Raw genomic sequence first — 24,130 nt, forward strand, 5'->3', positions numbered from 1 at the left:
TCCTTCCCCCCCATCAATCTCATCTTACTGGGTTACTAAGTCTCTCCCAAGCCTAGCTACTACTGGACAAGGATGTCCTTAATAAAATTTCATAAAAAAAAAACAAAACAAAACCAAAAACTAAAAACAAACAAACAAAAACAAAAAAACAAGGTTTAACTCATGCTCCCTACTGGTTAAAAGGAACTGACCCTCTGCTGTTAGAGAAGCAGGAATACAGTGGCAGACAGGGTCGCTGCCTTCTGTGAGCCGAAAGCTATCCAGGACCAGAGGCCACCTCCCAACCCCCCTCAACAGTCTGTGCTAGCACCGAGGCCAGGCTGTTACCTTAGGACAGGCTCTAGGTCAGGGTGGCGCCGCTCCTCCCTCCTTAGAGAACCCTGATTCAGGGCTTTTAAGATGGTCTTGTCAAAACTCTCAGAAGAGAATTCCTTTGGAAGCTGCAAGAGAAAAAAACACAATATCCAATGGTAAAATTTTATATGCTGAACAAACATGAACAAATGTAAATGCCTTCTTCTCATTAATCATCTCAAAGCCTCCTTTCCAAGGCACCAGGCTCAAGTTATTATACAGGTCTGTCTGTAGGAAGCCAGAGTACACTGGAAACCCAAGTATTCAGCATGCCTACAGTGTACAGCACACAAATCTCACACACAAGCCGTCCTCCCCATTTGAGGGGGCATTTATACAAAGCTTCGAGGTAAACTGAGCATTCTGCATAGTACAGCGGCACTTTAAACCTGAGGTACTGTCCTGAAGCGTGTTCTCTTTGTCTCTATTTTATCAGTTCTGTGCTTCCTTCCTGCTTCTCACACTTTAATCTCGGGCGATGGTGGACAATTAAATGTCATCTGGCAAATAAAGAACCAAGATAGGAAAGCTGGGTCAGCTCCTGGCAACTTTATTTACCCATCAGAGCTGGTGAGACAGTTCGCTCAAGGCTGAAGACTTGAGTTCCATTCTGCAAGCCCAGGTAAAAGTGGGCATGGAGGACTCTTCAAAGGCGCCTCTGACCTCTATGTGTACACACACATACACTGCACACCCTGTGCCCATATTAAAAAAACAAAACAATCAAAACATTCCTCACAGTTTTTCTCAACATGATGGATGTGTCCTATAAGCAATGTGCTAAAATCTGTAAGAAACTTAGCATCTGGCTAAAAAAACAAACAAACAAACAAAAAAACGTAAACAAAACTCTTATCATTTATTTAACTTGTTTAATTAAAAAATATTCCTAAAAAATGGATTCTAAAACTAACATTTTCAAGAATTCAATTTTGACTTTATGACTAACTTCTGAATTACTGTCACTTTCACTAAAATCCAGAATAATGGTAAGAGTACAGCCACATTGTCTATTGTTTATAAAAACAATCTATATGATTCGCTCTGCCCCCGAGCAAAGGTGGCTGCACTCACGTCAAGCAGAGAGAGCATGGCACGGGATGTTTAGTCTGCTAATCCAGCTGGGGAGACCAAAGCCAGCAGCACCCACGCCCTCACTATGGAATCATGTCCTCCACCCACCAGCCTGGAGAAACAAACTCTGAATTGACATATTTTCCAAAAGGACACTACTTATTTCAACAATGACACTTTGACAATAGCATTTTAATAGATTTTTGACACTGGGCATTTTTACTAGTTTTGAACGTGATTTTCTTTATTTAGTATGTATAGTGCATGCACATATGACATCTATGTATGAATGTGTGTACGCAAGCGTGTGGAGGACAGAGAGTGACATGAAATGTTTCCCGTGTCATCTCTGAGATAGGGTCTCTCCTTCATGAACTGGCTAGAGCTGGCCAGTGATTTCAGGGGATCCACCCATCCTTCAACACTGCAGTGCTAGGGCTACAGACATGGCTGACCACACCCAGCGTTTATATGGAAGTTCTTCTTATGCAGCAAACACGCTACCTCCTCAGTACCCTAACTTCTATGGAGTATGTATATGTTGACAAAGAAAACCAGACATGTTTGGAAGAGATGTGTATTTCAAATTTTAAAACAATGACAGCTGCCACACAAAGTGCCACCAAATCAATGACCAAGGTCACGTTACTGGCTTAAGAGCGGACATACAGTCATCAGTATGCAATCTAGTTTACTTCCATGTTGTTTTTCTCTTCATTTTCCAAGGCCCACTTAGCTGGAAGGGAATTTATTTGCTGAAAATAAAGGTTTACAGTACGTGTTTTACACCCTACGTAACGTGAGACCTTTCTTCTCTGGCCAGTTTAGTCGTAACAGATCCAGCCTCCCATGTCCTCTGTACAACCTCAGGGTAACGAAAGGTTTTATAACTAGACACAAGTTTCCCTTTAAAATCAATGATAAAGCCTAATGTGCAACCACTTATCTTAATTTTTTTTATTAATAAAAAGGTTGCAAGAATAAGCTGTTGATCCACGACAGGGAGCTGCAGTCGTCACCTTAAGGAGTTTCCTAGAGTGTTAGAGGCACTGACAGTTGTCAGGGGGAGTGCCTTATCTGTAACCATCTTACTCTCCTGCTGCACAGCTCTAGGTCTTGCCTGGAGGTCTGAACACCACCACCAACCTCACCACCTCTCATTCATCAACTGAGCTCTTGTGAGCTTCATCAGCCACCCTGTCCTAGGCACCGACAACCTACAAACACTCACAAGCTCTGCTACAACTCAGTCACCGTGACCTGGCACACAAGGATCTTGAGGAAGACAACAATGTTCAGATACATTGATCAGGCTTCTCTCCGTGTTCATGAGAGCCCGTATCCCTTTCCTTACTTCAGGAAGTAGGGCACCATGAGGCAGGCCCTCACTGAAGAAGTCCTTTACTCTGAAAAGGGGACAATCAATTTAAATTGTGCTATAAATCCCAAGGCTGTCTTTCTTACTCATTCATGGTCTTCAAACTTTAACAGAATACAATTGTGATGTCAACACCCTGAAGAAAGCTAGGTGGCACCTCTCCACACTTTGAGGGCCTCTTGGGCTTGAAGGGACCACTGAAACACTGTCATCTGCACCACAAGGTCCTGGTCTGGTTTCCTAGCCACACATTACGGTAGATCCAGCCTTGCCAGTCTTACACATGGGCTCTGGGATCTCGAAAGCAGACTCCACATGCATGGAGGACTTTCCTTTTTATGATTAGAAATGGTCGGGTCTGGTTTGATTAAAATCCCAATCTAGAAAGTGTGCAGCACAGTTCTAGAAAAAGCTCTCAGGATGCACACTGAAAGTGAGTCAGCAGTTGCTCGCTCTACTGTGAAGACAGCGAGCTTCCAGAGCATACTCTAGCGGTTGCAGTACATCCCTGAGGAAGTTAAGACCTATACTGTATCCTGTATTGTCATTTATAAAACTCCCTACAACATACAGTCCATTCCATTCAAAAAGTCAGCAGGCATCCAAATTCCTACTTGTTCCCAGGTACTGTTTCAGGAACTGCGGGTACAGCAGCCAAGGAGGGGTAAAAACTCACAGAGCTGCTGTGGTCATATGGAAAACAGACTGGAAAGGGCCTGAACATGGAAGGTAGAAGCCATTGTTCTCACAAAGAGAGAACTCAACAACCCCAACCTCAAACCCATGTTCTGAAAACCATCACAAAGTTCAAGACCAGCCAGCACAGCACCATAATCAGGTGCTCAGGACAGCTCTGCTCTCATTTCTATAACAGTCGAGATGCAGGCAGTCAGCCTGGAGAAGAGTTAACAAGAGGCAAGCCATTTTTAGGAAGACAGTGTGGATTATTACAGGTAAGAGTAGAGGTCATGCACTTAGAGAAAATGCTTCAGTCACCTGCTGACTAAGATGAGGGTCAAGTCCCACGGCCTCAAGAATGAGAGGGCATTTGGGGCTTTGTTGTTAAGCACTTAGCTTTTATGTAATCTGTCAGGACAGCACTGTGAAGCTTAGGGGGAAACCCCAAGGTAGGAGCATGCTAGACGGCAGGCAGTGGGCTGTTTCGAGGACAGACATCACACACAGGTGGGCATCAAGTACCCTGGCCTGGACAGGGAGCAGTGTCTGGCTCCACTAACAACTCCAGCCCTCTCTCGGCACCTCTGGAGCTCAGTCTCCAGCACTAGGATTGTGCCCCAGAAAAGATGGAAGAAAAAAGTGACAAGTACATCCTGTTCCAAATCCAAATGGCGGGTGATCCTAAGTGCTTACCTAACTCACAGGAAGTGCTGGCAAATATATCCTACCAAGATACAGGAGAGCTTGGGATAAGCAGAAGAGCTTCAGAAATGGACGCAAAGAAAAGAGGCAGACCCAACCCTCTTGCTCAACCATCAGAAGGCTGTGAGGGGCTATCTCCCTGCTGTAGTATGGCCTGGATCTCAGCCTCAGGCAGGGTCACAGACACTTTGCCCTGACATCTTTGTTCCCAGGAGTCATGCTCATCATGTCAGCCCTTCTACTGCTGCCTTCTTTCTCTAGTCTAGGACTGAGAGGAGGGTCACAGGCCTTGGTGACTAGACATGAACGACGCTCACCCCATCTTTACAAGCAGGTGATCAGTATGTGAATAGTTTAGAGTTGTCAGCCCTTAACGGAGAGACTCCAGAAACCAAGAGTAAAACCCCTAACAGCATTTTTGCTATACTTAAAGCAGCACCTTATTCAATCATTATCAAAGAGAGAGGAAACCCTTGGAACACAAAGCTCTAAATGGGATGTTGTAGGAGGAGCTAAGGTGGGAGGAGTAAGGCGAGGAAGAAGAGGAGTTGGGAGAGGAAGAGAAAAAAGGAAGAGGAGGAGCTAGGGAGGGCAGAGATGTAGGAGGATGGAAAGTCACGCAGGTATGAAGAGTGGTGCGGGTAACTACTTTTATTTAGGTTAGCTAACTGGGAAACAACTCTTTGTATGGGCATATTGTTATTGAGTTTTACCAAACATATAAAGCCTTTGACTAATCTATAAGAATTAGAGTCTCATTCTCTTACTGGGCCTGCATGGATGGCGGAATGGTCTGAGTGATGCCCTGCCTTGCAGACAGTGTGGAGGATTGGCAGAGCCATCTCTCACACTGGCATCTAGTGGGTGGCAGGGCTGGTGTTTCTGGCGGCCGGTTCTAGCTGCAGCGTGCATGTGACCTCAGGCCGAGAAACGTGGCAGCTGAGCTAGGCGGAGCTGCTGCAGCTTAGATAGTTGGATGAACCAGAGGCCAGTTTTAAATAATTAATACAGCAGGATGTCTCCATCAAAGCTCTCCTCTTGGAGGTCAGGGGGGGACCCTGTGGAAGAGGAGGGAGAAAGAGTTTAAGAGCCAGAGCGGACGGAAGACACCAGTAGAATGAGCAAAGCTCCTGCGATCTCAGAGACTGAAGCAGCAGCCTCGGGCAGCCCCAGGAGCTCAGTGTCTATGATATGGCTTTCAGCCTATGGATGGACTCCTGCTGTGAGAACATCAGGTCTCTGACTCTTATGCCTTTTCTTGGGCTCCATTCCTTCTGTTAGGCTGCCTTGGCCAACTTCAATATGGTAGTTTTTGTTTTATCTTATATTTTTGTTAATGTTTTATTGCTCTCTCTTAGAAGCCTGTTCTTTTCCAAAGAGAGAGACCAAAAAAAGAGTGGATTTGGATGGATGGAAGAGGAGATGGTCAGAAACTGGGGAAGTGCCGGGGCGGTGGTGCCGTACGCCTTTAATCCCAGCACTTGGGAGGCAGAGGCAGGCGGATTTCTGAGTTCAAGGCCAGCCTGGTCTACAGAGTGAGTTTCAGGACAGCCAGGGCTACACAGAGAAACCCTGTCTTGAAAACAAAACAAAACAAAATAAAACACACACACAAAAAGAAACTGGGGAAGCTGTATGATATATTATGAGAAAAAGTTATATTTTTAATAAAAGGGGAGGAATGTGAGGGGAAGAGAGGGAGAGAGGGAAGGAAGGAGGGAGGGAAGGAGGGGGGAAAGAGAGAGAGAAGGAGAGAGAGAGAGAGAGAGAGAGAGAGAAATATGAATTCAGTTTAAAACAAGCCATGGGAAAAAGAAACTATTCAATTGGCTTAATCTAGACCAACTAACAAATCCAGCAAATTAACGTTTTGACGGTATGTCAAAGTGTCTGTCAGAGAACCAGCCTCCAGAATTCTGCTAGAAGCTGACAGGCTGGTGAAAATCAGTCCCTTGCAGAGTTAAGAATCAACAGACACACAAATGATCTGAACACAAGGTGAATCCCAGCAAAATCTTCAAATCGGGTGCTTGGTAATGACACTGTCACACAAAGTGTGGGAACTGAATTCGGACTACTTCCTATTTCTGCATTTTTCAGCTTTATCTCCCTGTCAACAATGAACTGTGAAGTATCTGCTTACTGAGCAATAGTAATTTATTGACCACACAGATGTAGTTCCCCCTTTTCCGATGTCCTTGTTTCTTCAATTACATCTGATTAGTAGACTTTACTCAAGGGACCAGATAAGGATGTGCAGAAAACAAACCCACTGAAGGTAGTCCCATGTCTTTGAAGTCCCGATAGGATTAAGACCCTGCCGAAGGTAGGGTGGGAGAAGGATGAACTCCAAGGAAGGAAAGGAGCAAGGGTCAAGAAGAGGAGAACATCACTGTGTAGGAACCACAGGAAAATCAGCCTCGTCTCTCTGCAGATGCTGTCTGGGGCAAGAGCCTTTATAAACATTCACCAACAAGAACACCTCTGCAGAGGGCTAAGAATAGGAACCCATTTTCTAAAGTGAATTCTTCTGCCACTTACGCTGGTCACAAGGTAAGAAGACATCCAGTGTAACATTTTCTACACCTCATATTCATTCTGAGTTTGGAGTTATCCTATGTGTGTTTTAATTTTCTTGGTGATTGTTCTGACATTGAATCTCTATAGCATATACAAATCTTAACAACAAAATCTGTAATTTTACCTTCAGTAGAAATTCCTGTAGCTCTTGGTGGGTTTTTGTTACTGTTGTGACTGAAAGGTCAGACCAATTTACCTGATTTAAGAAAACACACATATTATATGGTTATTGCTTAGGCAGGAACTGGCTGGGGAAAAAGCCATGTGTAAAACAAAAGGCCTTAAATGTAAGATTAGCAATTAGAGATAGAAAGTCCATCCAGCATTGTCTCTCATAGTCTCTGACATGCTACTCAAAAAAGTTTCCCAGTAACTCTTTTTAAATTGTATTTTTTAAAAAGAAGTATTAAAATATAACTGTTTTGGTAATTTTCAGGAATTAATTTTTCAGAAATGCCTTGCTTTTTTGGTTAAGTACAAAATTATACTCTGACAGGGCAGATCCAAAAGACTCAAGTCCTGTCTCCTGATGCTCACTGAGAGTACAGTTACAAGAGAAGCAGAGTGAGGGAGATTTATCTTCTCAAAAGATTTCACTTTGATTTCAGATGTTTTAAGTCCTAGCAAGATGCTTGGGGAAGCATGATTATCTGCATTTCCAGAGGAAGAAAATGAGGTGTGACCCAGAAGGAACAGGACCTAGGACTGCAATCATCTGTGCTGCTCTGCCACCGGGACTTTCATTTCTACTGGACAACTGTAAAATATGTGACGCTTTGAGAGATGCTGCTATTTGAGTCTTATCATTAATCATATCACCCTTCATGCCATTTTTAAATGCAGAAAACTGCTATGTTTATTGACTGGTACATTTTAAAATGAAACATATCTACCTGGGCAGGTGGATACAGGAGTAGACATGACAACTGGAGTCTGAGTTCAGTTGCATGTCAGTGTCACATAAAACCAAACAGATATGTAAGAATTTCTACCAGTCTTTACTTCAAAGATGGAGGAGACTAGGGCCTGAAGGAAGAGTAGCTGGTGTTAAGAGGCTCTCCAGAAAGGAAGCATTTGAGCCAGATGTTAGCTGTGCTTTGGTCCAGGGTAAGGAGAAAGGTCTTAGAGAAAAGCTGTGAGTTCCAACAACTAAAGGAGAAGCCAGCATGCCGAGTTTTAAGGGCAAAGAGCCAAATATCCCAAAAGTGAGACACAGGGAAACTGGAAACAGAAATCACAAAGTCAAGGATTTTTCTCCTTCAAAGTAGAAGTTTTGAAATTCATTCAACAGATGTACTGAGCAAGGCAGACACGACAGGACGGCAGGGGTGAGGATGCCCACTTCCCTAAGACGCTCGGGTCAAGGACCTGTGGAAGCTATAGTGGTAGTAATCTGCAGAGGGTGAGAAGTCTTCAGGAGCGTGGGACAGCTAGAACACGGTCAGTGGTGCTGTGGGAACTCTGGCCTCACTGCATGCAGCCTCAGAGCATCTGTGATGCAACCCCACAGTGCCCGACAGTGAAGCTGCAGCAGTGGTAAGCAGGGACAAGGAACAGAACCAGAAGGGGCGGGGCCTGCGGGTCACAGCCAACAAGAGGACAAAGCCACACAGCAGGGATGAAAAACCCCATGAGCAGTCAGGAAAGTAAAGCCAGGTAAGGGACAGCCTGTGGTCTGCAGACACTTGTGAAATATTTACCTTTACTTTAAAAAGATACATCTTACACCATGCATTTTCAATAGTTTTCCCAAGTTCGAGGTTCTTACTTGATTTTAAAAGTTGCCATCTATTTATCATCTATCCACTTATTATACTATCAATCCCTATCTGCCTTTCTCTATCTATCACCTCTTATCTATGTATCATCTGTCTGCCGATCAGCCATCTATCACCTCTCTGTCTGTCTGTCTGCCTGCCTGTCTGCCTGCTCCTGTCCGGGTTAGTTACTGTAGAGGGGAGCACTCTGGGGTGAGGACGGCTTACCTTGAACGTGTACTCCCAGTACTTGTCCGCCCTTTTTCTCTGGACCCCTTTCAGCATTATCTTCTCAATGTGCACAGCTGAAAGAGAGACACATAGGCTGACTTGTAGCAGAGATCACACACACGTTCAGTTACCTACAGTGATCCCATAACGTGACAAATGCCAGTAATTAAGCTACTTAATTGTTACGACTAGCCTTAAGACATGAAAAACTGATACACAGCAATACACCACTCAACCACGAGCGAATGCTTCCTGCGTACGTCGAGATGCTGAGTGCTCAAGACAAGCAGCCAACACCAAAACATCAATCAGTCAATCAATCAAAAGATATTTTAGTGAAGATCGTTTTCTAAAGGACAATAATGAAAATTCTTATTCAAATTAGCAGTTCAGGATGAGCTAAATATGTACAGCTCAATTTTTTGTACATATAATAGAAATAATTTAAAAAATATCTAGTTGTTTGTTTTTTATTTGTACACATATGAGTGTTTTGCCTGCATGTATATATGTATACCATAAGCATGTCTGGTGCCCACAGAGGCCACAAGGGGACTTTGTATCTCCTGGAATGGGTAAAATGTCCTATAAACTGGTCACTGGAAGAAAGCATAAAGTCTCGCTGTGAAGGAACTGAACTACAGTTTACTACTGCAGGGTCAGACAGTGGACACGGGGTAGGAAACACGAGAACAAGCTCTATTCATGACCTAAGGAAACACGCAAGCCCTCGGCTACTTACCTTCCAGCTCCTTCACTAAGTGGTCATAGAAAAGAAATCAAGTTGGGAAAAAGGGGGAGGGAGGAAGAAGAGGAAGAGGAGGAACAGGCAGAGGAAGAAGAGAAGAGCAGCAGGAGGAGAGTGGCAGCCAATCTGAAAAGGTGGCTTCTACAAACTACTACACCAGGATCTGAAGACAAGCAGACTGCTGCTGGGGTGTCCAGCAGGTACAATACTTACTTGATGCTGAGGCTGCAGCATCAGAGGCTGACAGTAATGAGTCTGACAATGATGGCAGACGAGCCTGGGAAAGCAATGCCATGGGACTGCGGTGGGAATAGAGAGTCACTCATGAACTCGGAGTGACGGCAGACAAGAGGAGAGGAGCATTCCTCTTGCTTTAGAAGGGAAGTGACAGGAAGACTGATGCACACCATGAAGGGTGAGCACTGAGAGAGCGTGGAGCACAAACACAGAGGCAGCAGGAAACACAAGGAGAATAAGCAGGGGCAGAGCACTAACAGCATCTTGTGCCAACTGTCAACATGTGTGGTTTGATGGCTGCTCCAGGGTGGCGGGAGAGAGAAATCGCAAGTGCCTGATGGTAACTCGCAGACCCATGTGGTGTTACAAGGACCACAGAGGAATGGGAGGTCTGTTTCCAAAAACTGCTATAACTAAATCAGTTACAAGAGGATGCTAGCAAATAAAACCTTACTGAACTAACTGGTGTTGAGCAAACAGAGCTGTCTGGGGCTGTGGAGGGGACTTCATTCAGAGCGCTTGTCTAAAGTGCACTTCGTACTGGGTGTGATCCCAGATCTGCTCAGGTGAAGGCATGAGGACTGCAGGCAAGGCCCCAGCACCCCACCCCACCCCACCCCACCCCCGCACGCTCTCGAGTGTCTGTGTGTATGTGTGTCTGTGTGTGCGCGCGCATGCCTCTGTGTCTGTGTGCATGTGCATGAGAGCCTGATGTTGGCTGTCTCCATTTATCACTCTCAGTGTTGTTTCAGTGACTTGGTCAGTGGACCCCAGGGACCCTCTTCTGTCACTGTCTCCCAGCACAGGTGCGGCTGTGCCTGGCTTTTTGTATAGAGGCGCTAGCGATCCAACTGCCAAGTCCTCATGCTTGCAAGCACAGTACCAACCGAGCCAGCTCTTGTACTTGCTGTTTGGCAGAGGAAAAAAGGGGGTCAGAGTGCTGATGCTGTTACCAAGTTGGGAATATGCCTTCAGCTTCAAGTACACCTGGTGTTACCTGTCTTAACCCTTGTAAACTACAACCAGAGAGCATGCATTATACTCCACGTTCTTAACAGTTAAAAATGAAGAACCACAGTACCACTTTAAAACTAACTGCTATCATTTTGAAATCGTCTACAGCTCAACAAGTTTTTATGAGAAGAAAACTTTATAAAAGTCAGGTCTGCATCAGGTCACTACTGTTCAGTGAGCCAAACTGAAAAGGGACGTGGTTTCCGGTTAAAGTTTAGTTGGGACAGAACGTGATCATCTTAGACAGAGGTAGTAATTAGATATACATCTGTAATAGTTAAACAGAGACTTCCTCTTAGGAAACCTGCATCAAAAGGACCATGGTGAAAGGGAGGCTGACTGACACAGCCTCAGAGCTGCCACTGAGTATGTCTTACACATCCTCGGCTCACCTGCGACCTACACAGCAGCCCACAGTTTGTTTCAAACTTCCTCTCACTGTGAGCTTACGGACTCCCCAAATGCAAAGAAAAGGGAACATCCAAGACCATTTTTTTAAGATGGTAATGTGCTTTCATTACCATAATTCCTTTTTAAAACTGCATGGCTACTGGGAAATGGATGTGAATAATTTTTTCACTCTGATATTATGAGCTTTCTTGATTTTCTTTCTTCCTTTTAATAGTAAACACTAATGCTATAGATGAAATACACTAAGTACTTTAGTAATAGAATAAAGTCTTTGCCCTTCAGAAACACACATAGAGGTTTAAGAAACAGCCAAAGAAACAACTGTCCATGATACAGGCCAGACACACATGAGAGGACGATACAGGGCTGCAGAGCAAGGGGACCCCAGAACCCAGAAGTTAGAACATTTGGAGCATTGCTTTTGGGCAAAAGCCCAGGACCACTAGATTTCTCTAAACCTCAGAGGTAAGAATTAAACAGTATTGGGCTAGTGATGTAGCTCGGCTGACAGAGTGTTTACCTAGCAAGTATGAGCCCTAAATTGGCTCCCCAGCGTCACATAAACTAGGCCTATAATCCTAGCACTTAGGAGATGGAGGCAGACAGATCAGGAGTTCAATGTTAGCTTTAGTTACACAGTGAATCTGGGCTAGCCTGCGTTATGTGAGACCCTATCTCAACCAACTACCCACCCCCCCACCCCCACCCCCCACCCCATCAGCAGCAGCAACAACTTCAAAACCCTGTGTTAATCAGTGTAAATACAACAAATACAGCATACCTTCTTGCTGAGCGTGGTGAGGGGCCACAGTGAGTCCATCTTGAGGTATTTGGGCTTGTTCTACTAAACCAGTCTCATTACTCTGTATGTAGTCACCACAAGCCGAATCGTTCTAGAAGAGAAGATGTGTTAGTCTATATCAGAGCTGAAAACTCCACAATGATTATACTAGTTACAAGTGATTAAACATTACAGGTAAAGATACCAAGTGTCAGAGTCATGCGTAGCAGTATCAACGCTTATTTTCATTTGTAAGTAATAATCTCTTCAAATGTTTACTTTCTCAGCCATCTTAACACACAGAAATGCAACGCTGCTAATCAGAGTCCCCACATGAACCAGAATCAAAAGGACATATAAAACAAACAGTATACTTTATGTTGATTTCTCAAGGTACTGTGTATGTTAATCACTAATCAGTTTATTTACTGATTAGTTTCAGTGACACTCTAAAAGTATGCTCCATTAGGGAAAAGTGTTATCAACAGCACCGTCAACACATAACAAATCTTCGTGAGAAACACTGTGTATGGATGGCTTACTATCAAGGTCAAGTCACCCAGAAACCATAGGACATTCTGACCCTGACTGCATCTACGCAGCCCATCACTAGTTAACTATGGGTGTGTGCCTCAAAGCTTGGATTTTATAATAATAAAAAGCACACCAAGCTTATAGCTCTCCAGAATTAGAGCAGTGCTATGGGTACACTGTTATTGTAAGACTCTGGGTAAACAGAAAACCAGAAAATAGCCCGTTCTTTTCTCCATCCTGACACCTTACCTCCTCTTACCCAGAACCTCAAAACACTACTCGTATTAACACAACTTGTTTCAAGAACCAAACAGACACTGACATTTTAACCGTGCCACGAAATGACATAAGAGAAGACCCGAAACTTGTCAGGGATCTTACGTAAGGCATTTTCTCCTGCTGTTTAACGACCCAAACTGGTCTGACAAGAGTGAATGTGGGATTCCAGATGACAGCTCTATTTATGTGAGTAAAGTACATTAAATACTCTTGGGAACTGAGTCTTACTCCCACCTCTTAGGAACCCAGGTAATAGGAGTATTTACAAAGAACCATGCCATGAGGAGAGCACAGATCTCTTACTTCTGGCCTCCCAGTCTTCACCAGCTTGCAACGCTATCAATTTTTAACAATAAGCTCATATACATACTAACTCAGATCGCATACCCTTTCCTTACAGCCCACATCTGCCTGAGAGGTTTTGCTAATTAAAAATTCAACACTGGCCTACGTCCTTTTAAAAACTGGACAGTAGTGGAGTGCTAGTGTCCGGCTCAGTGGCAGAGGACCTGCTCAGCGTGTTCAAGGCCCCAGTGTGCATCCCCAGTGCCATAAGAAAGGAGAAAAACTTTCCCATCCTCTCAAGCAGCCCTTACTTAAAAAGGAGCTTAGTAAGCAGTTTCAGTCACCTCTTTCCCTTCTTATTCCTTAGGAATTTATTTTTAAGGAAAGTGTGTATGTGTGAGTACTGGTATGTGGACATGAGAGGAGGCCAGAGGTATAAGGTCTCCCGGAAGCAGGAGTTCCAGGTGACGCAGGTCCTCTGAAGGAGCAGTGCGTACTCTTAACCACTGAACCATCTTGCCAGCCCACTTCTTTTCATTATAGCAGATTTTTTTCACATTGCCAAAATATGGTTTAAGTTAAAAATTATACACTTTCAAATATAAACAAATGAAAAATAAGCAACAATAAATTTCCATAAGGAAATTCAAATCAAAACCACAATAGATTACTCTATATATCCATGAAGATGGATGTGGTATAATTAGTGCCACCATGCTCTGAAAACAGTAAGGAAGCATGTTTTGTTACAAGTATCTTAGCATAGTTAATTAGCCAGGCTGCTTCCCAGCATTCCAGCCAAACAACCACAGGAAGTAGTTTGCTTCACAACTGGAATCACACGTCTCAAATTGATTTTAAGAACAAAATCTCTGAGCATGGTGGTAACTCCTGTAATCCTAGCTGCACAGGGAGCTGAAGCAGAACGCTCTCAAGTGCAAGGCCACTCTGAGCAACTTAGCGTGGCTGCCTCAAAATAAAAGTTAAAAGGGGCTGAAGAGTTTTTTTTTAGCTCAGTGCTAGAGGCCTTATCCTGTTTAAACAAACTAGGACCCAAGTCCATTGACCCATGAAATTCTGCAAATAGTTTCTTCTTATCCCCAAGTCTAGGTAGGTACCAATACTGTGAAAATCTTTCAGATTAAATTTAGAAACTGTTTCTAAAGTTCACAAAGAGCTATGAAAAACCTAACTGTGGTACTTATTAGCACCACATATGAAAGGCTGTCATTGAGGCTGCCTACATCTTCACAAGTCACACAACATGACATTCAGCCAAGGAAAGACATCACAAGATCTGAGAACTACCACTGACGGCACCACACATATAGGAATAATAGCCACCTCTGAAGCCCTGCTTCCTACCTTTGTGGAAGATATAAGCCAAGGAGAAGCTGAGAAATACTGCCTTTCTGATCTACCCAGCAGCTACTGCACAAGACAGGAGGCTAGTCTAATCTTACCTCAACCAAAGGCAAGTCTTCAGAATTACCCCACAGTACTTCATACAAGCAAGTTCCAGATTAAGAAAAACATGTCTTCTATATGAATGGAGCTGCAACAATAAATGGATACATCTCAGAGCACGCAAGATGTAGACTTCTGCTGTGACTGTGGGCTCTCTTTCTGGTGGCTTGTTGACTAGAAACGAGGGTCTCAAATGATTCAGCAAGGAAATGACAGGACTGGCTACTTACTGTACAGCTTGGGTATATACAGCAACTGTTGAAGAGAGTGCCAGGAGGTAATTTATGGGGTACATATACTCTGCCACCACAATCACTTCTTTCTATGCACATTCTTCTCAACATGACACTTGGGATAACAATGGCAAACTATGCAGACCTGAACAGAGGGAACAAGGTGGCAGGGGAATTGTTACTATCACTCTCTATGAAGTTTGGGGACTCTTTTTAATTACTTATTAAAAAGTTAAAACTGTTGGTATCATTCCCTTTTGGGGGATGCAGAACTGTTAAGAAAGCTCTAATGCTGACCAGAAGCTTACTGGGGGAAGGAAGTGGAGGGTCAGGAAGAGGGCATCAGTTTTTAACCTAAGGATTGACCTTCATGTGTTCCTTGTGTAACTAACTCTTCATACTTCTGCTGATTCAATCTAAATAGCGCCACTTGTTAAGATGACAGGTGCATGATGAAAACAAAACCTACAGTAGACACAAAACGACAAGGATACGGAAAACACACAGGTAGTAAAGTTTCCTTCTGTACAAGGAAGGTGGAAAGTGGACCAGGAACAGCTTCATTCCTACGCTAGTCCATCCCCACAGCAGGATGTTTTGGGGTGAGGTGACAAGAACAGAGAGCAGAAGGACCTAGCCTTGCACACACGCCTCCCTAGCCCACAGCTATGCTCACAGCTATGCTCTAACACCTTTACCTTTACAGCCTAACTGCACAAGAGGAGACTGCAGAAGGACAAGTCCAAGGAGTCCTCTGAAGGAAGCAAACAAAACTCAGAGGTTGGCAGCACAGGTGCCACCAGACCTTTTAGGTCCTCCAGCAGAGCCACAGCTACACCTTCAGTGCAGAAGACTTCTTGGAACCATGTAGACATCCAAGGGCCTTGACCGTGACAAGCAGGCAGTTAAGTGGGGGCACACTGCATTAGCATTTGACACTTAAGCTCGTCCAAGGGAAACAAACAAACTGCTTCCCAAAGCAGCACCTTTTCAGCTCACCACTGCGCTGTGCAACCTCCTTTTAGAACCACCTTTTTCTCAATACTCTAACACCACAGGCCTCTGGTCATGCATAACCACTTTCCCCTCCAGGATCACTAAAACAAAAATCAATTTTACTCTAAGAAACTATCTCAATTTACACAGTCTTACTAATAAGCATAGAAATTCCACATGACTTTACAGGGCGCTCACTTCAGGGCCCAAAGTCAAGTTTTTAACTTCCTAAGCACAAGCAAAGTGTTCTCCATTCCCTCTGTGTCACTCCCTCTGTCCCTTATACAAATCACAAGCTGGAGACCAAAGTCAATTATCCAAACAACAAGACAGTGGTCCATAATCCTGACCTCTGTACCCACCTGTGCATCCCCATGCTGAGGCTTAAGGAGGGAGCACAAGAAAGACCAGAAAAAAAAAAAAATCAGCTCAATGCATCTGGTCTTAAAGCAGTACTCTCAGAGCTGTATTTGAATGCCTAGGTTTACAAGATTATGACTGAGCAATTATGATATATGCAATGAGGACAAAAAATAAATAAAAGATAATGTAAAGATCTAGCAAGGAAGTCAACTACGAAGTTAATTACGTATGTTCAAAATAGTAGTAAGAATTCTAGAAGCACCCAAACTCTACAAGAACGTATGTACCAGTGGGAATCTGTGTAACTGGTAACAACCGATAGACTGATAACCTAAGATCATCACAGGAGGGGCTGCCATGAACCTGTGTTGAAGGAAAGGCGGCATTTATGAAGAAAGAATTGGCAGCTAGGACTCTGAGTTAAGGGTCTATTAAATCCCAGGATCCATCAATCACTGAAAGAAACTATAATACGACTAAGGATTGATTTAGAAAGATCTGTCTGGTGGCAGTACCCAAAAGATGAGATGGACAAGCTGAACCCAAGAGGACTAGGTAGGGAATTATTCTAAATCTATAGAATCGAGATCCACAAGAACATGCCATCAGTCCTTCAGGACTAACGGGCAGTCAGGGTAAAGAAGGAAGACAGTTAAAGGTTAAGATAGTCAATCACACCATGGTGACTGAAGTTAAATGGTAACACTAAAAGAAATGGGTACCTAAGTTAAAAGTGACAGTTGACCTTCAGGAGATACTCATCATTGTTTTCACTGGCTCCCATGCAAACAGGTAACAAGCCAGGCCTTTAATCTGACCCCCAAAGCCCTCCGTAGCCTCTTCATCCACAACCTCTGTGCTAACCATCCTCTGACTAAGGCATGATCTCATGCATGCTTCTCGCTGCCCTCATCTTCAGGACAGTTACAAAGAACACGAATGGGGCAGCTCCATCTTATACTGGGCACTGAAAAACTTGCAAAGTAACCTCTCAAAAGCTAAAGGTGGACTGGAGAGACGGCTCAGTGGTCAGAGCACTGGCTGCTCTTGTAAAAGACTGGGGTTTGCGTCCTAGCATTCACACGGACGTTCACAATCACATGAAACTCCAGTTCTGGGAGATCTGAAGCCCTCTTCTGGCCTCTAAGGGTATCAGGCACACATGATGCACATACACACAGGCAGGCAAAACATACGTATAAAATAAAACCTCAGATAAACTATTCCTTGAATGAGCACCGAACACTGCTAATGAGCCACTTGGCAGGGAACCAAAGGTCAAATATTCCCTAGAGTACAAGGATAAAAGGAACTGGACCCATGGCTGGGCCTAGACTGCCTATAACAAAAACTCCACAGGCCACTTCCCTTTCACACTGACTGTTTACACAAACAGAATTACCCCAAGAGCAATGAATTCTCTAGACAAGGACTGTCTCACAGTGCTCCATCATGAAAATCAGAGTCTATAACAGGAAACACTAGTGTGTGCAGGGAATACTAGCCTCTTGCTTCTATTTTGTTGACTGTTTGTGATAAAGCCCTGGCTGGCCTCTTAGCTTCAACCTTCCAAATACAAAGATTACAAGCATTATAAACACGAGCTACAATGACTGGCAAAAGCCCCCAAAACGAAATAACAACAATAAAAACCTTAACTTTTTTTTTTTTGGTTTTGTTTTTTCGAGACAGGGTTTCTCTGTGTAGCCCTGGCTGTCCTGAAACTCACTCTGTAGACCAGGCTAGCCTCGAACTCTCGAACTCAGAAATCCACCTGCCTCTGCCTCCCAAGTGCTGGGATTAAAGGTGTGCGCCACCACCACCTGGCAACATTTCTTAAAAGAATGGAAAACATTAAACAAGCTAAATAAATACACACACACCAGCTTCAATGCAGAAGTGCTCTTGAGTCCATAAATCTCAACCTGTGCTCTTAACTGAAGAATTATGTAACTTAACCAAACTATATAATTAGTTTTTTTTTTTAGTACTTGACTCCACATAAATTTAAATTATTATTTCCTAATTAAATGTGAAAAGTGGTGAATAAGGAAACTACAGCTGCACTGAAGTTAATGATAGTTTAAATTCAAAATATGTATCTTACTCTATTTATAGTCCCAAATCCAATACTAAAAGAAATTATTTGTAACTGAAGAAGTTTCTTCTTTGGGGATTTTAAAAGATTTTTGTTTTTTGTTTTTGTTTGTTTGTTTTCGAGACAGGGTTTCTCTGTGTAGCCCTGGCTGTCCTGGAACTCAATCTGTAGACCAGGCTGGCCTCGAACTCAGAAATCCGCCTGCCTACCAAGTGCTGGGATTTAAAGGCGTGTGCCACCACCACCCGGCTTATTTATTTATTTATTTATTTTTGTAAAAGATTTTCTTAAACAATGTAAATATTACCAAAAAAAACCTGTTTCTAAGTATCTCTCAAATATGCTCTTTTCAACTATGTATCCCTTTTGAAAACCAAATACTATCCTTTAAACTGTATCTTTCTTAAAAATTAATCTGTAATTACAGTAATAAGAATATAAGAGTGTTTTAACCTGTGGGCTTTAAGTATAAAACCAAAAGGCCCCAAGCACAGAAAGACCCCACTTTCCTGAAAATAAAAAGTCATGACTTAGTGTTAAAGAAAACTGCACTAGCTTGAGAATGTGTTCAAATAGTCTGAATTATTTTGCAACTTGCTCTTTAGTGCAATCACCACACCTGGAAAGGAAGTCACTCTCCCTTCTTTTATAGATGACAGGCAAGCTCAGATTCAGGTTAACTGGCCGCTGTCTCCAGGCTGGAAATGTAAGCCCCTCCTGGGTGAGTGCCGTGCCAGACCATATGCCCTCACTCTAAGAGCTCCACAACACAAGCCTCCCATCCATCTCCACAAAGTCAAGAAGGCAGTGCAGGAGTGTGGTGCTAAGAGACCAGTCTCGTCTAGAGGAAGAGCACTTGCTTTCTTTCTACCAGGAGAAAACCTCCGAATAGGAAATCATGTACTTTAGTTTGGTAATCACCTGCTAACTAAAATAATGACCTGATTGTAAAAGGCCTCTTCCAGCAGTGTTTTATATCACAACTGATGCTTCTATTCCTTGCTGCAGCCAAGCAAACCAAGCATTTCACCTGGAGGACATGGCTCTTCCTGCTCCCTCCTCCATCTGGAGATGCTGTACCATATCTGTTTCCCTTAGTCCACCTCGGAGGCAGACCTGACTCAAATGCTAATGAAGACTAGTTACAAGTACTTCCAACAAGTGAGAAAACCTCAGAAAAGACCCACCAACACTTCACTGTAAGATATATTCTAGCAATGGCCTAAGAAAACAAATGCAGTATATAACACTAATGAATTTTAGAAGTGATTTCTAGCCAACAGAAACAGCTCTTACTTGTATTCTGTACTTTGGAGGCAGAGTAAGGATCTCCCAGTTTGAGGCAAGCCTGGGTTATAGTGTGAAACTGTCTCAGAAACATCAAACACTATTCCTTTTTACTGTCATCTCTTATGTACATATTTTAGCACAACAGAATTCTGGTATTCAAACTTCTAGGTAGCTGCTCTCTCTATGGACTCTGATTGGAGAACTAAAATTCAGACTAAAACCCACTGTACAATTTTCTTTGTCAAGCTCCAGCACAACTAGACATTACCTGTATTGCAAACTGAGTAGAAATAATAGGTCTGTCAAGGACAACACAGCCAACTTGCATGTTTATAGGAAAAGGGACAAGTTCACAAGGCTTCCCCCCCCCCACTAAATTTACTAATTTTAGTAGGTAAAGGACTCATGGCCATTTAATTTTGATGAGTTCAAGTATGGCTTATGACACTAAGACACAGGATCTTTTATTCAAATATTAATGCTATTCATCAAGTCAATCAACCAGGCTTCAGGCATTAAGAACAACCCAAAGAGCTGCCACGCAACACCAGGTACTGCAGACGCCCATGAGAACCATGTGGTTTGTTTCCTACATCTCTGCATCGCTTTAGGGGAAATCCTTCTAAAAGTGGTCATCGAATGCTCTTGAAGAGTGTCAGTGCCTATCATCATTCAAAGACAAGAATAAAGCTGGGACCTAAAGCCACAGAGGTTTTTTGTTCCGAAGTGTTTATGGTTTATCTTATTAACAACAGGGAGAGAACTGTGTCTAACATTTGGTGTTTGCAGCTATTTTTCACGTATGAGAACTCTTAACAAAAACAACTACACACATTTCCTAGGACACCATTAATGAGTGTTCCCACTACCGTTCCCTGGGCCTACTTCTGGAACCTTATACAAGGACAACGGTCTACTGCAGTTGGGAAGAAAGTGAGATTTATGTGCAAGTCTCCTAAAAGGAGTGCCAATACTCAAGCCTTAATATAATGTAATAGTACAGAATCACACAAATCTCATTTTAAAAGCTACGGACTGTCACTTCTAAGAGTAAAGCCACATTTGTTTACTCCTGTCTCTCTGATGTGGACTAGTAAGCACACTCTGGGGATAGCTGGTAGACTTGTCACCAACTACTAACACTGTCCATGGTTAAGTCACTGTGTGCTGGACTTCGCCCTCAGGGCACAGAACATAAAGCTGGCATTCAAGTACACGTCCTACCCATAAATGTCATTAGTTTAAAAATTAAAGAAATCCACTTTAGAGTTATTAGGTACAATTCTAAAGCTAGGTACAGTATCCTGAACCCGTATACCCTAGCAAAATACTGAGTTCGTTTTCTTCTTCATCCACTGAGGGTTAATATGCTTCCCTTGGTCATAAACACTAATAAAGACAAACATGGTTCCTAATCAATGCCAAAGTTACTTCCGGGGCAACTTAAATGCAGCCCCTTGAATGTCCCCTTTACCAGGTCTAAGCCTCCAACAGCCTTGGGCCCACGTGCTTCTCCACCTCCACTGCCAGCCCTTCAGTCGGGCCGGGCCGGGCGGGGCCAGGGCGGAACGGCGCTGCTCACGTGGGCTGCGCGGCCGCCATCTTGCCCGGCGGGGGAGGGGCAGCCCCGACCCCGCCGTCTCCTAGTCCTGTGGACGGCGACCACAGGCGACCCCAGCGCCCCCGGGCGGACCCCGCGCCTCCGCGAGCGGCCGGCCTGCGCTTCAGCCCCCTTCCTGCAGCGTCCCGCCCGCGCCCTGCGCCCTACCTTATGTGCGCTAAGGCCACCGAGGGCCGAGCAACAGCTGGGCTGCACGGCGGGAATCCGCACTTAAAAAAGCCCACCTGCACCGGCGGCCTCAACGAGGACAGCCTGTGAGCAACACGATCGCTCAAACGTCAAGTCCAAAACAGCGTCAGCTGGAGGACCCGGGGCCCCACAACAACACACACACACACACACACACACACACACACACACCTCCAAAAGGTGGGCTCTAAGTTGTTTCATCAGACATACATGGTTTGCTCATCAACCCTAAACAACTACTCAAGAAACACCCGCAAAGCCACAGCCCCAGTGTCTTGCGCCCGCCGTTTTAGCAGGTTAATCCCTGTAGCATTTATTCCCTACTCCCACTTCCTGAGAAGTGATGATGTGCTGAAATTAGTGGCAGGATGCCCAATCTCCTTTGTCCACTCCTCCCAGCACTCACTGGGGGCCAGAAAAGGCCATGCACTGCAGTCAAGATAAAAATCTCATTACTCTGATCAGCACACACCTACCCCCACTGTCTGCTTTACACCACCACATTCATAGCAAGATGAAGGGAAAGGAGCCCCTCATGGTTAAAATCCTGCGATTAGTGCTGTACCTGTGTTGGTATACTATGAATGGGATGATGTAAATTGTTCCGATATGGGACATTTTCATCAGACCAAATTCAAGGTTACCTTACACTGTCACAAGAAAACATGTTCCCGAACTCATGCTCTCGTCTCTAAATTTAACAGCTCTGTGGTGTATATTTTCAGGTAGAAATAGTGAGTGGGCTGAAGGGTGAATTAAGCTTTTACCATCATTACGCACACGTGTGTGCTGGTAGTAGCGACACTAGAGGATGGCATGATTTTACAATCATCAAGAAAATGCAAGGTATTAGTTTTTAACATCTGAGTTTTGTTAAGATTTCTAAAATAAAACATGAACTTGTGACTTCACAAATGCCTCATGGAAAAAAAAAACCCTTAGTACTCAGCCTACGTTATCTCTAAGGCCCTTTGAGACTGCTCCTAAACGCCCTGGGTTCCTGGGTAATGACTGAGTCTATACAGTCATTAGTGAGACATAATGGTCAATCTAAGTTATATGATATTCAATGACTACTGATATATGTTAACTTTAAAACGAGGAGGGAGGGAAATCCCCCCTCTTAAAGTGGAAAAGCATGGCATCCAAATCAAATCTGATCTACAAAAATAAGATTTTAATCTACAGTTTTTACTGCAGTTGAAACAGATCCCCATTAAATCGCCATTCTTAAGTGGTTTATTGGGCCTAATTAAATTAATTTCAAGACTGTAAAAATTCTTTAATGTTTGCGACAAATGGATTCCTATGCACTGCATGTGGTGTTTCAATAACTCTTTTAGACAAGGTTAATCCCTACAGTAAAGACCTAAGAGTTCACCAGACCCCAAATCTGAAGTAGTTGAAATCAAGCCCCTTAGGAAGGCTTGTTCGGTAGACTATTAAAAGTTTAGCCAGGCCATCCCAGGTCTTTTACCCAGATGACCGATTTTTAGTACTTAGGTCAGCCCATTCATAGGTCTCCATAGAATACCCCCCCATACACACCCCCAGTGAATACAAAGTTCTCCTACTAAAAGCCAAAAGACCTATTCGAAACCTTAACTGGCACACACTAAGTATGAGAAGTCCCTTATGTCATAGGCAAGACCAGTAACCTACGAGTGCCAAGGGGTAAGGCGGTTTTCAACAGGCTGAGACTAGCAAACAGCCCACCCAGGGCTAGACAGCCGGTGGCTGACAGCCCCCCCGCACCTCCAAGCGCTTGGCTTTTCCCCTTGCACCTAGCGCCCAAACACTCGAGCCCAAAAATGTCCCGTGAGCCTCGTCATCCGAGGTCTAGCTAGGGTCAGGGAGCTCCTGTCTTCCGTGACAACTCGTGCACGTTAGAGAATTCTAGACCATTCTGTTATGGCGGGTGGCTCTATGTACATGTGGGTGACTAGAACTGAGCCGCCCAAGAAAATGATGAGGACTACCCCGGGCCGAGAGCCGCGGAGTGGTTATTCTGAGACACCTGCATGAGGCTGGGGTCGGAGCTGGATTCCAAGGCCCCCGAGGGGGAGGCCAGAGCTGCGACTGCACTGCCACTTCTTCGCACCTCAGAGCACCTTACCTGGGCCCTGGAGCCCGCAAAGTTGCTCGGCTCCACCTCCGCGTCCTCCGGCTCCACCCGGAGTGCGCTGCGGAGCCTCTCCAGGTGCTCCCTCAGGGTGACCCGCTGGTGGAAGGAGAAAGCCGGGTGCAGCGAAGCCATGGTGAAGAGCAGCAGCAGTTCCTCCTGGGCCCTGAAGCCGAGCCCGCCTCCGGTCCCGAGCTTGGCGCAGCCGCCGCCTTCCGGGCCGGGGCCGTCCTTCTCCGCGTCCTGCTCGCCATCGCCACCCGGCTCGTCCTCCACGCTGCCCCGCGAGCCCTCGGCTCGGGTCGCGCGCAGGCTCCTGAGCACCGCGTCCACCTGGGGCAGGAGGCGGTGCAGGCGGCCGGCGGCCTCCCTGTTCTCCGAGCCCAGCAGCGCTAGGTAAACGATGAGGCGCGAGCGCACGGCGGGCTCTCGAAAGTCGGCCAGCGACCCCGGGTCCGAGAGGCCGTTGGCCTTAGCCTCCGAGTCGCGCAGGTAGTGGTAGTCCTTGCGCGCCAAGTCCTCCAGGCACGAGCCGAGAAAGCGCAGCTCCAGCGGGTTGCACAGGTCCAAGAGCCCGCACATGAACTCCAGGCGCTGCGCGGAGCCCAGCACCAGCCCGAACCACTCATACACCCGCTCCTGTTCGCGCAGCGCCGCCGCGTGCCCGCCGCCGCCGCCCGGCATGCCCGCGCCCGCCGTCGGCCCGCT

At 44.8% G+C, this 24,130-nt stretch overlaps 1 protein-coding gene across 1 annotated transcript in view; it reads right to left on the bottom strand.

Annotated features, from left to right (window-relative positions):
* Zcchc2 (zinc finger CCHC-type containing 2) overlaps positions 1-24,130 on the bottom strand; it is a 51,665-nt gene that overhangs the window by 22,474 nt on the left and 5,061 nt on the right. Inside the window, exons 2-6 of the mRNA XM_028775650.1 lie at positions 23,417-24,128; positions 11,946-12,057; positions 8,752-8,828; positions 6,891-6,962; positions 328-440 (exon numbers count right to left, since the gene is read on the bottom strand). Of these exons, the coding sequence (XP_028631483.1) occupies positions 328-440; positions 6,891-6,962; positions 8,752-8,828; positions 11,946-12,057; positions 23,417-24,128 (1,086 nt within the window). The remainder of the gene's footprint in view (positions 1-327; positions 441-6,890; positions 6,963-8,751; positions 8,829-11,945; positions 12,058-23,416; positions 24,129-24,130) is intronic.

This window comes from Grammomys surdaster, unplaced genomic scaffold, assembly GCF_004785775.1.
Source record: "Grammomys surdaster isolate TR1022 unplaced genomic scaffold, NIH_TR_1.0 257, whole genome shotgun sequence".
NCBI classification, from domain to species: Eukaryota; Metazoa; Chordata; class Mammalia; order Rodentia; family Muridae; genus Grammomys; species Grammomys surdaster.